The sequence below is a fragment of the Ursus americanus genome, chromosome 14, assembly GCF_024610735.1.
Source record: "Ursus americanus isolate L20-20 chromosome 14, mUrsAme1.1.p, whole genome shotgun sequence".
Lineage (NCBI taxonomy): Eukaryota > Metazoa > Chordata > Mammalia > Carnivora > Ursidae > Ursus > Ursus americanus.
In genome coordinates, this window is record NC_142140.1 from 32,274,444 (window position 1) to 32,287,561 (window position 13,118).

The 13,118-nt window shown below is 39.9% G+C and overlaps 1 protein-coding gene across 3 annotated transcripts in view; it reads left to right on the forward strand.

The window, feature by feature from the left end:
* Positions 1-860: 860 nt before the first annotated feature.
* The window catches only part of DENND6A (DENN domain containing 6A), a 56,191-nt gene continuing 43,933 nt past the window's right edge, over positions 861-13,118 (forward strand). The window contains exons 1-2 of one of the 3 annotated variants that reach the window (XM_045807412.2): positions 1,027-1,162; positions 12,587-12,666. In XM_045807412.2, coding sequence (XP_045663368.1) covers positions 12,589-12,666 — 78 coding nt within the window. In that variant the 5' untranslated portion in view covers positions 1,027-1,162; positions 12,587-12,588. Of the gene's footprint in view, positions 1,163-12,586; positions 12,667-13,118 lie in introns of all 3 variants that reach the window. The other 2 variants (XM_045807411.2, XM_045807410.2) reach the window with 2 other exon arrangements.

Sequence of the window (13,118 nt, forward strand, 5' to 3'; positions counted from 1 at the left end):
GGGAGCCTGCTTCTCCCTCTGCCTGCTGCTCCCCCTGCTTGTGCCAGCACCCTCTCTCTCTGACAAATAAATAAATAAAATCTTTAAAAAAAAATCTAAACAACAACAACCACAAAGCTGCCTGAGACTAGGCCCTTGCTAAGAGACTGATCTACAGGTTGCTGTGGAGGCCAAACTGGTGTTTCAGAAAGCACTGCACATGTTGTACGAGTGTTGAATGAGTCACAGGCAACCAGGCCAAGAAAGGTGGGTGGGACCTTGGTGGAGAAGGAACAGCTAAGTGAAGGCGCAGATCTCTGAATCAGCAGAGTGAACTGAAAGCCGACATCAAAGTTGTAATACTTGTTGAGCTAGTCATGTAACCTCTCAGAACCTCAATTTCCTTATCTGTAAAAAGAAATAATGAAGTCTACCTACTGGTCATGATGCGAAGAGTCAATAGAGTAAATATTTGTAAAGTACTTGCTGGCACGTCAACTGACACAATAAGTGTTCAGTAAATGTTAGCTATCGTTACCACTATGTGTAATAATTTAATAATACCTTATACTTTTGAACGTGTCATTCCAAGAATAATTCCTCCCCTGGTCGTTGGACTGCGAAGAAGGGTATCAGGATTCATAAACCACTCTTGAAGAGCTTTAAGACAAGGATGCCAGGGCTAGCTTCACAATCCCAGCTAAGCGCCCGCAAAACGAGCCCACGTCTGCGCGGTCGCAAGGGAGCGGCAGCGCGGAGCCGTGCTCCCAGGGTCACGTGGCCCACGGCCCCGCCCCGGCCGAGCCCGTCCCCGCCCCGGCCGAGCCCGTCCCCGGCGGCTGCAGCTGCGGCTGCGGCAGCGGCGGCTGCGCCTGCGCGGAGCCGGGCGCGCTCTGCTGCGCGGTGTGCTGTGGAGGCGGCGCGAACAGCAAGGGGGCGGCGGATGGCTCTGCGGGGCCTGGCAGCCTCGGGGCCCAGCTCCCGCGGGCCGTTGGACGAGGCGGTGGCGGCGGCCGAGGAGCGCGGGGCGCCGGCCGTGGTGGTGGCGGCGGGAGGCACGCCGGAGGACGACGAAGAGGATGAGGGCCGCGGCCGGGGCCTGCTGCGCTGGGACGGCTTCTCGGCCTGGCTGCACTGCGTGTGTGTGGTGGGCTTCGACCTGGAGCTGGGCCAAGCCGTGGAGGTGAGGCCCGGCCGCACCTTGCCCTCGGCGCCTCGTCCGGGTCCCCTGGCCGGGGCGGCCCCAGCAGAGCGTTTGGCCCGCGAATCGGCGGGCCCGGACCCCGGCTGCCGCGCATCCGGGCGTGGCCGGCCGCCCCTCCGCCAGTCGGGACGGGCTGCGGTCCATTGGCAGTTCCCGTGGGAGGATCGTGGGCTGCGGCTAGGGGTGAAAAGTTCTTTCTAGGCCCCTCCTAAATACTTGATGAGGTTCGTTTTTGTTTGTTTTTGTTTTTAACCCGGTGTCGCAGGAGTAACAAATGGTTAGCGGCACCCGGAGAAGCCTGCAGGCAGGATGTTGGGGTCTTTTTGAAGCCGCGAACAATGCCCCTGACATATGGTGAACTATAATAGCCAAACCTCACACAACCAACTTTTTAGACTCCTAGACCGTTTTGGCCATTTCCAGTAGTTCTGAGAGCATTCCACTCAGCCTGAGCCGAAATGCTTATCTCAGCATGATTTTCTCCATTTCCCCCTTTTGTTCCTCATTTGTATTATTTCTTTTTTTAAATCATTTCTGTTATTTCTTGATGTTGCTTCTGAAACAGTTGGCCTGAAAGCTACTATCAAGATGAACATAGTTCATAGTTCATCTTGCTTATGAATCATTCAAGTTTCCCATCTTTATGGTGCCTTATTGAAAGGCCTTCGAATGTTCTTTACTCTTGACATTGTTTAGGCTCCCTTTTGTAGCATAAGACATGGCTTGTCATTGTGTCCAAGGAAAACCATATTAGAAGGAAGTATGTTTAGAAAATTTTTGTCTGTTTGTTTTGGTGATGATGACATTTTAATGAACCACCTCGTTCAGACTTTAGTGGCATGAGTTAGCTAGAAAAATTGGCCAGGGAGGTTTTTCTTAAAGCGAAGCTACTACTTTTTTATTCAACCTGCCTTTTCTGTTTTATCATTAGGCAGTTCAATACACATTAAGTTTCCACTAAGATCTAGGCATTATGGTGGTTGCTGAGCATACAAATATAAACGAAATGCTTTAACCTGTATTTGTAGATTTAGACTACAATTTAGAGGGGAACCAAGAATCACAGAAGCAGATAGGGCCAAATGCCATGCCTGGTACATAGTGGTGTTCCGTATGTACTTGATAGAACATGAACAGTTCTTTATCTTACTGAGGCAAACAACAGTTTCCAAAGACTTTGAATTAGAGATTTATAAATCATCTATCATTTACGTTGGCATGTTAACCTGAAGTTATATATGTAGTAAAATACAATTTAACCATAAAGTTAGGAGTGTGTTGTTGTAGTTGATTGTATTTTAAAATAGCTGAAGGAGATCCTTGTGGACTGTCTTCATTTGGGACATTTTAAGTATGTTTTTCTGACCAAATAAACAATATTTAGGATAATTGAGATGCTACAAAAATGTGAATCATTAAAGGACTTATTTTGAATTTCATTTCCCATGGGATATGCTACTGAACACTTTTCTTTAGGTCAGTAGTTCTTAAATTTTTGTGCCTCCTGAATCTTTAAAAAAATATGAACTCCGTTACAAAAATGCTTGCTAATACAAAATTATATATATATATGCTTCTGTGAACTCTCTGGGGGTCATCTGTGGATCTTCTACTGTTCCCAGATTAAGAATTGCTGATTTTAGAAGGCATAGGATGAGGGTGGGGAAGATTCCCTCATGAAGGATCCAAAAAAAGATAAACACATTAAATGGGTTGCAGCACAATTTTGTTTTGTTTTCATGAGAAATGTAGAATCTTGTACCTTGCCACTTTTAAAAGAAGAAAAAAGGAACACAAATTAGTACTAAATATAATGAAATTCTTGCAAAATATTTTTCACTTTTGTATTATGGCCATATCCAGGCCAAAAATGGACAGGTGGGGTGGCTGTAATGGGACAAGAACGTGAATGTAGACTTGTGTTGGAGCAGTGACATATAGTAGCTCCAGCCCCTATTCTTATAATGAACAACCATGGAGAATCAAAAAGGAAATTAATTAAAGAATAGGTAAAAACTAAGTTTGGAATATAATATCCTAGAAGCCACCTGAGTCATCACCATCTTTGAATTTTAGGGTTGAAAGGGATGTGAGAATCTGTTGTGCCAGGACAGAAAGTACCATTTCATTGGCAATTTTTTTTTTTTAAAGATTTTATTTATTTATTCGACAGAGATAGAGACAGCCAGCGAGAGAGGGAACACAAGCAGGGGGAGTGGGAGAGGAAGAAGCAGGCTCATAGCAGAAGAGCCTGATGTGGGGCTCGATCCCAGATCGCCGGGATCACGCCCTGAGCCGAAGGCAGACGCTTAACCACTGTGCCACCCAGGCGCCCCTCATTGGCAAATTTTAGACAAATGCATAATCAGCACCACTTGGTTAAGCTTAAATCCTTAACAAAGAGGCAGTATAGCGTATCAGTCAAGAACTGAGACTCCAGAGCTGGACTGCCTAGATTTGAGTCTGTAACTAGATTAATATGCTTGGCTCACACTCCCTCTGTAACAGTACCTGCATCAGGGCATTGCTGTGAGAATTAGATAAATTAATGTTGGTGAAACATTTGGAATAGTACTTGTGACTCAGTAAAATCTATTTAAGTCTGTATTTGGGAGGTATTGAAATTCCCTTTTCCATTTTTCAATGGAGAAAATCCTTACGTTGCTTTGTAAAGACGAGGCCTTCAAACCTTAATTTTCTCACTAGTAAAATGAAGGTGCTCTAGTAGAATCGGTTTTCTTTTCTTTTCTTTTCTTTTCTTTTCTTTTCTTTTCTTTTTTTTCCTTTCCTTTCCTTTCCTTTCCTTTCCTTTCCTTTCCTTTCCTTTCCTTTCCTTTTCTTTTTAAAGCAGGGGAACTTTTTTCCCTCTGTTAATAAAAATCTAATATGGGACCTCAATGGCTAACCTGGTTGAGATGGGGCCTGTGTATGTATATTGGGTTGCAGACAACAACGTATAGCTCAAGCAGAAAAGGAAACTTGCTGTAAGGCAACAGATTTCTCAAGATATTCAAGGTACAAACCTATTGGGGCTTCGTAAAATGGCTAGAGCCCATAATTTGGAAGCCTCTTGCTTATGCTCTTCTTGTTTTATGGGATTTTGTTCATGCTTCATGCTCCCTGCAACTTACATCCTTAGCTTCTATAATCTTTATGGTGGAGAAGTTGCCCTTTTCAGCTACTTCAATAAAGAAAGACGCCAGGGGAAGGTACTCAGGCCAGGTTTGGGGCAAATAATCAGCTGAAGACTTGTGTGGTTAGGGGAGTGGTCCATTTTGCATAAAATGCCTGTTAGGCCCTGTCCTTGGTAAAGGGGACAATGAAGGGTATCCTAAGTTGGGAAGAGACTATAAAAGGTTGACTATAGGAGGTGTGCTCAGCTTCTTCCTTTTCCCACAGAGTGGCCCTAGAGCATCACCACAGAATCCACGTGTCCTCTGGAACAAAGTTTCAAATCCTCCGGATTTTATATACTCACTTCCAGCTCTAAAATTACCTGATTATATAGTAAAGCCTTAATTATCTGAATCCAGAATTGCCTCATTTGTTCAAGTTTTTTCCCCCCTGATTAAGTAATAATACGCTCATTGTTGAAAACTTGGCGAGAAAGAAAATTATAACCATTAGAAAACATCACTCATAATTATAGTAAGAAACAAGTGCTATTAATAGTTGACATTTTCGTTGGTGCCTTTTCTTTTTTACATAATTTCATATCTGTCAAGAATTAATTTGATTGTTAGGAACAGAAATGCTCTCAAATAAATTTAAGAAAAAGATTGATTGTAAGGAGTCTCTTGGAACCCAGTTGCAGGAAGCTGGAATGAACCTCATGCGAGTTGGAAAGCCTCAGGCTTTTTGCCTTTGTTTCTCTGGAGCTGTGTGGTCTTTTGTCTGCTTCTCTTTACAAGTCTGTTCCATTCTCTGTGCTGAGGCTGGTTTCTTCTGCAAGGGTCTCAGTTTCTGCTCCCCGATTTCTCTTGACTTTGGATTACTGTGATACTGATTTTAGCTAAACTCTACTTTTGTATTCTGGAACCAGGCTGAAGCTTAATTCAAATACTGGAGTATCTGATTGGCTCAGCATGGGTCAGGTGCTGCCTTTTGTTCAGTCATCTGTGTTAGGAGACAGCGTTTCAGTGACAGTAGTGGCCACTTGTAAAAGAAGGAGGGGACACTTCCAAAGCATGGGCTGGGCAGCAGTCCCCCAAACAGGTCTACTATCAGTCTGCCTTTTTTTTTTTTTTTAAGATTTTGTTTATTTATTTGTCAGAGAGAGAAAGAGAGCACAAGCAGGGGGAGCGGCAGGCAGAGGGAGAGGGAGAAGCAGGCTCCCTGTTGAGCAAGGAGCCCAGTGCAGGGACTATATCCCAGGATCCTGGGATCGTGACCTGAGCTGAAGGCAGATGCTTAACTGAGTCACCCATGCATCCCCAGAGTCTGCTTTTATTGATAACATTCTCATAAACAGTTTGCCAGATCACTAAAGACTCTTCGTAAGTACAGTTTTATGGAACATAATTTATTTAACCATTTTTCTCAACTTGGGTAGTGGTTTTTCTTTTTTCTTCAGGTGTAGAGAGTTATTTGCTACCAGTACATGGATCTTAGAAATGTTTTGAATTTCTGAGAACCTTTAAAGATTTATTTGTTTATTTATTTATTTATTTAATTTATTTGAGAAAGAAAGAGAGAGAGAGTGCGGTGGGGTGGGCGGTTGGAGAGAGGGGAGGAACGGAGGGAGAGGGACAAGCAGACTCTGCACTGAGTATGGAGCCTGACATTGGGCTCCATCCCACGACCCTGAGATAATGACCTGAGCCAAAAGTTGGACACTTAACTGACTGAGCCACCAAGACACCCCCCCTTTGTTTTTTAAAAATTTATTTATTTATTTGAGAGAGAATGAGAGAGAGGAATTTTTGAGAGCCTTTAAATCACATTACACGGTGGAGAGTTTTTTTTTTTATCAAGAAAGGCTGCTATATTTTGTCACATGCTTTTTCTACATCTATTGAGAGGATCATCTGGTTCTTGTCTTTTATTAGTATGGTATATCACATTGATTTGCAGCCCAGGAATAAATCCCACTTGGTCGTGGTGAATAATCCTTTTAATGTACTGGTGATGGGCATTAAGGAGGGCACTGGAAGTAATGAGCACAGGGTGTTGTATGCAACTGATGAATCACTAAATTCTACCTCTGAAACTGAAAAAAAAAAAGATTATATAATTCATTAAATAACACTGCTCTAAAACTAAGAAAAAATCACATGAACTTACAGAATGTCATAGGAAGTTGACATTTCTGTAATTTGAGGTTACCTTCCAAACCTCTCTAGTCCTTGATTTTATAAGAATTGAGGCATCATTGGTAGCTTTTCCCCCTTGAAGACTTTACCTATCAACTCTTTGGAGAATTTCAGTCCAAAATTGAGGTTATGGAGCACCCAGTTTAAGAGGGAAAGAAAGAACCATTCATACAACTGACTTTACCCTTCTCAAAAAATAAAAATAAAAAAATAAATTTTTTAAATAAATAAAATTTTTTTAAATAAAATTTTTTTTAAGAAAGGAGAGGGTGTCTGGGTGGCTCAGTTGGTTAAGCATCCAACTTTTGGTTTTGGGAAACGTCATTATCTCAGGGTGGTGGGATGGAGCTCCGAGTTGGGCTCCACGCTCAGTGCAGAGTCTGCTTGTCCCTCTCCCTCTAGTGAAAAGAGCACAAGCTGTGGGTTTTTGTTTTTGTTTTTAAAGATTTTATTTATTTATTTGACGGAGAGAGAGGCAGCCAGTGAGAGAGGGAACACAAGCAGGGGGAGTGGAAGAGGAAGAATCAGGCTCCCAGCAGAGCAAGGAGCCGGATGCAGGGCTCCATCCCAGGACTCCGGGATCACACCCTGAGCCAAAGGCAGACGCTTAATGACTGAGCTACCCAGGAGCCCCATGTGGGGTTTTGAACATCTGCCAATTGTCCGATTTTTGGCCAGTTTCTTCAATTTTCTGAGTCTTGTTTCCTTCTACTATAAAGTGGAAAAATAATATCCTGAGAGTGTTATTGGAGGTACTAAGAGAGAGAATGCATGTAAGAATTAATGCCTGTCATTTAATGCATGCCTAAATGTTGGTCCCTTATTATAATTAGCGTCCTTGCACATTCAGTAATCAGTGTAGGACTGTTTTTGGCTATTCTCTTACTCCTATTATTTTGCCTTAAATTGATTAAAAAAAAAAACAACCCACAGTTTCAGATGTGAATCACAAGTATTTAAAGCACTTCCCAGGGAGGCAACTGTCTGGCTCAGTCACATGAGCATGCAACTCTTGATCTTGGGGTTGTGAGTTTGAGCCCCCTGTTGGGTGTAGAGATAACTAACTAACTAACTAAATAAATAAATAAATAAATAAAAAGACCCCCACATACTTAAAAATAAAGCATTTCTTGGAAATCCAGTTTATTAGGTTTTATTTGCTGATAATCTATGACATAGCCTATTTGCATGTACATATAGTTTGTATTCCACCTCTTGCTGAAAATAATTTCAGGCCAATTAAATAATCTGTAAAAAGCAGGACAGTTTGTTGTTAATAGATTGTGTGAGTCATGATTTCATTTGGATTACTGATCTTGGCCCCCCTCTTCCCTTACCACACACTTTTTTTTTTTTTTTTAACAAATTGAAGATAAAGCTCTGTTGTCGGGTGAAGGCAAACTTCTGTGCCATTTTTTAAAAATAGTTAGGAGAATTGACTCCTTTCTTTTTCACTTCTGCTTTTTGTCTATTCCCCATTATCCCCTAGCAGGGTGGGGCCTGAGGTAGTCACTACAGCTTTCTTTATCTTAGCAAAGTTTCTGTTTATTTTTTGAGAAGGGTGAAGGCAGTTGTGTGAAGGGTTGTTTCTTTACCTCTTAAACTGGATGCTCCATAACCCCAGTATTTGCTCCTCAGCAAGTTTACTATTTTAATCAAAATGGGTGTTTTGTGTAATTGTATGTTGCTGGACTATCTCATTGAACTATCTATTCAGCAGATATTTAATTGGGCAACTAGCATATCCAGACACTGTTGTGTTCTGGAGATAAAGCCTTCATGAACCCTCCCTTCATTGAGCTTCTAGTCTAGCACGGACGGTAGGCCATTAAACAGTGAGGGTAATAATGGGAGGGTTTGCAGGTACTAATAGTGGCCTTTAAATTTCCTTGTGAACTTGTAGCACTTCATAGTAGCTTGATGTAGTTGTGGCTTGAGAGTTAAAGCTTTAGTGATCTGAGCTTTCCCCAGATTGTACAAGGGCTTCTTCAGTGCTACTTATCTCTGGTTCTATTATGAAATTATATAATCCCAACATGGAGAAATCTGGGATATTCCCCTCTCCAGTTAGTCTGTTCACAAGCACTTTATTTACTATGATGAATGATGTGAAACATGGACAATTGTATCTAAACTTTACTCCTATTAGAGAGAAATGCTTCACGGTCCGTTCCATGTTCAAACTGATCACACTTTCCAGTAGCGTAATTTAGTTTAGATCTTGAGTGAGCTGGAATCTTAGACTGGGGCCCAGTCTGTTTTGATACTGTGATGTCAGGCCATTTTTTCCCACTTTTAAAAATAAGTAAACATTTTTATTGCAGTATAACATACAATAGGAAAGCGTACAAATCCTGAGTTTGGTGAGTTTTCATAAAGTGAGCATACCATTTCACTACCCTAGAGCTCAAGAAACAGAATATTACCACTGCCCCAGAAATTTCCCTTATGTCCTCTTTCAGTCCTGAGCCATCACCCCTTCCCCCCAGACTCTGGCAACCACGAATCTACTTTCTCTATGGATTTTCCTATTCTATACATTTTTATATGAATGGAATCATACAACCTGTGGCATTTTTTGTCTGGCTTCTTTCACTTAGTATAATATTTTCAGGTTCATCCATGTTGTAGTATTTATCAGTACTTCATTCCTTTTTATGGCTGAATTTGTATCATTAAATGGAAATATGACATTTTGTTTATCCACTCATAATTTGATGAAAATTTTGAGTTTTTGTCTACTTTTGGGGTATTAGGAATAATGCTGCTATGAACATGCATTTTATAAGTTTTTGTGTGAACGTATGTTTTCACTTGTCTTGGAGTGAAATTGCTATGTAGTAAGGTAACTATGTTTACTTTTTTGGGAAACTGCTCAGCTGTTTTCCAGGGTGGCTGTATTTTCACATTTCCCTTAGTAATGTATGAGTGTTCTAATTTCCATATCTTGTCAGCACTTGTTTTTGTCTGTCTTTTTGATTACAACCATCGTAGTGGATATGAGATGGTATCTTATTATAATTTTATTTGCATTTTCCCTAATGACTAATGGTGTCAAGTGGCTTTTCATATGCTTGTTGGCCATTTGTATATTTTTTGTGGAGAAAAGTCTAATCAAATCCTTTACGCATTTAAAAATTGGGTTATTTGACTTTTTTACTGAATTGTAAGAATTCTTTATATATTCTGTAAGTTAGAACCTTATCAGATACATGATTTGCAAATAGTTCCTTCCATTCTGTGGGTTGTCTTCACTTTCTTGGTAGTGTTCTTTGAAACACAAAGGTTTTAAATTTTGATGAAGTCCAATTTATGTTTTCTTTGGTTGCTTGTGCTTTTATTATGTCTAAGAAACCATTGGATGGAATTGGAAGAGATTATGCTAAGTGAAATAAGTCAAGCAGAGAAAGACAATTATCATATGGTTTCACTTATTTGTGGAACATAAGGAATAGCAGGGAGGACATTAGGAGAAGGAAGGGAAAAATGAAGGGGGGGAAGACGGGGGAGACGAACCATGAGAGACTATGGACTCCGGGAAACAAGCTGAGGGTTTCAGAGGGGCGGGGGTGGGGGGATGGGTTAGCCCGGTGATAGGTATTAAGGAGGGCACATATTGCATGGAGCACTGGGTGTTATACACAATGAATCATGGAACACTACATCAAAAACTAAGGATGTACTGTATGGTGACTAACGTAGCATAATTTAAAAAAAGAAAGAAAGAAAGAAACCATTGGCTAATCCATAGCCATAAAGATTTATTCCTGTATTTTCTTCTAAGATATTTGTAGTTTTAACTCTTACATTTAGGTCTTTAATCCACTTTGCGTTACTTTTTATATATGATATGAAGTGGAAGTGTTAATTTTTTTAAACCTTATTTTGATGGAATTTTTGGCTTAGAGTTATATAAGTAATTCATTTAGCTTTCTCTGAAGTTAACATTTTACATAAACATAGTACAATAATCAAGACTAAGAATATAACATTGGCATGATACAATTTACTAAAAAACAGAGTTTATTGGGATTCACCGGCTTTTCTACTAATGTGCTTTATCTGTTTCAAGATCCAGTCCAGTTTCCTACATTGCATATAGGTATCATATCTCCATAGTCCTCTTCCATCTGTGGAGTTCCTCAATCTTTTCTTGTCTTTCATGACCTTGATACTTTGGAATACTGTTCATATATTTTGTAGTATGTCTTTCAATTTTGGTTTTTCTGGTATCTTGTCATGATTAGACTGAGGTTATGAGTTACTGGGAAGAATACCCCAGATATGATGTGCCCTTCTCCAGACATCATATCAGGAAGTATAGGATGTTCAAATTAAAATGTCTCATTATTGGTGATTTTAACCTTGATCACTTGGTTGAGATGATATCTGTCATGTTTATCCCCTATAAAGTTACTATTTTTCTCTTTGTAATTAGTAAGTGTTTATTTTGTTAGAAATTGAAACTGCAGTATCTTGTTTTCTAAGCTTTGCCTGCTAATTCAGCACCCATGAGTGGATCTTACCTGCAGCAATTGTTATTCTGGTGTTCTAATAGTTGTTTTTTATTTTCCTTACTCCTTCTATATTTGTAAGTTGAAATTCTTTTATGAGGAAGAGTTGTCCCTTCTCTCTCATCCATCCATCCATCTATATCAATATGGACTCAAGGATGCTTCTTATCTTATTATTTGGGTTATAAGCTAGTACTATCATTATATATTTTATTAATCAAATCATTCCAGCTTTGAGCATTGGTACCTTTTTATGTTGGCTCCTGTGTCCTTTAATCCTGCCCGCCTCCTTTTTTTGAGCACTTCCTTCCTGGCACAATAAGATTCTCCAGGCTCATCTTGTAGTTTTCCTGTCCCTGCCCTGTAATCAGCTACCTCCCCAAGAAGCCCTGATTCTTTTTATTGCAGAATGGTATTTAACAATCAGCATCTCAGTGTTAGGTGTACTCACTGCTACAGGGGTGTCATTGCTTTATTTTTCGTATTAAAAAGCCTTTTAAAAGATATTATATTATATTTACTTATCTTAAAATATTTTCCAGCCAGTTTGTAAAAATTACACGATACATAACCAGTTGAAAAATGTAAAGTTGGGTTTTTTTTGCCTGTAAACAGTTTCCATTTTCATTTGGAATGAGTGTTATTGTCTAATCTTTGAAGACATATATTTTTTTTTATATATATTTTATTTTGGGGACACCTAGGTGACTCAGTTGGTTAAGCATCCAACTCTTGATCTCAGCTCAGGTCTCCATCTCAGGGTTGTGATTTCAAGCCCTGCCTTGGGCTCCATGCTGGGTATGGAGCCTACTTAAAAAAAAATTAAAAATAAATAACTAAATAATATTTTATTTTTAAGTAATCTCTGAACCCAATGTGGAGCTCAAACCTATAACCCCAAGATCAAAAGTTGCACGCCCCATCGACTGAGAGCCAGTCAGGGTTCTTATTAGGTTTGGAATTAATTCTCTTTTTAAGGTTTTGGTGATGTTTATATGTGAGTTAATGTTTATGTAGGAGATGAAAGCAGGCCTGGGATGGCCTGGGATGTAGTCTCTGCAGGGCCTGAGATGCTAGGTAGGGTTTTACAATGGAAACAGACACTGAGTGACATGGCACCCATTCACAAATAACTGGGATGCATGACAGGCATGAATTTTTCCCATGTCCAAGTGGTACTAGTAGTAAGTTAACTGGTGTTCCTAATTTTCTTTCTCCTGGGACCATAATTACTCCTACACTGAGGTGGAAATGTTAGGGTGTACAGGGGCAAGTGGCAGATAGACACACCTTTGAAGAGAATAACCTGATTTAAAACATTTTGTAATACTATTTTCTAGTAGCTATATTAATATTTTTTCTGGGGTACTTTTTTCCTATTACATCATGATGTGAAATATTTATGCTATGTCATCATTTTTAGGCCTTACTAATGATATCAAATAAAACTTACTTTTTCTTGGCTTATTACCTGGCCACCTCTCCCTTATTTCTTATAACATGGAAGATCTTAACATAGGTAACAGAACCAGGGTGACATTAGCTGATGCTCTCTGTCCCCCTTTGATACCTCCCAGGAATGCCAGTGGCCTGGGGGACAGAGATGCCTGGACTTGAGCTGTGGAGAGAGGAAACTTCAAGCGAGAGGCGTCTCCAGGTACTGGGGCCAATCCACAGTTGATTAATGCCTGTATAGTTATCAGGAGCTAACCAACTAAACTAACATTGATTGCCCAAACTGAAATTTATACTTGTTTTTTTTTTTTTTTTTACAAGATAAAGTTATGTACATAGATAATCTAGTAACTGGCAATTTGTGCAGTTTGAGATACTTGGCAGCGGTTACTTTTTTTTTTTAAACTAGGGAGCTTAATTGAAGTTTTAAAATTAAGTATGATTTTTTTTATTTGTTGATCTTAAGTACACTGTAGACATTTTCATACCTATAGCATATACAGATACATTACTTCTTTTCGAATATCATATCTATTCCGAAATAAAACACTGGGTAGTCCTAACAAAGTACATTAAAACGAAATTCTAGAAAACTGTTTGACAGTCTAATACAATCAGAGTTTTTAAAAGGCAGACTTGATAGGTTATGTAGTT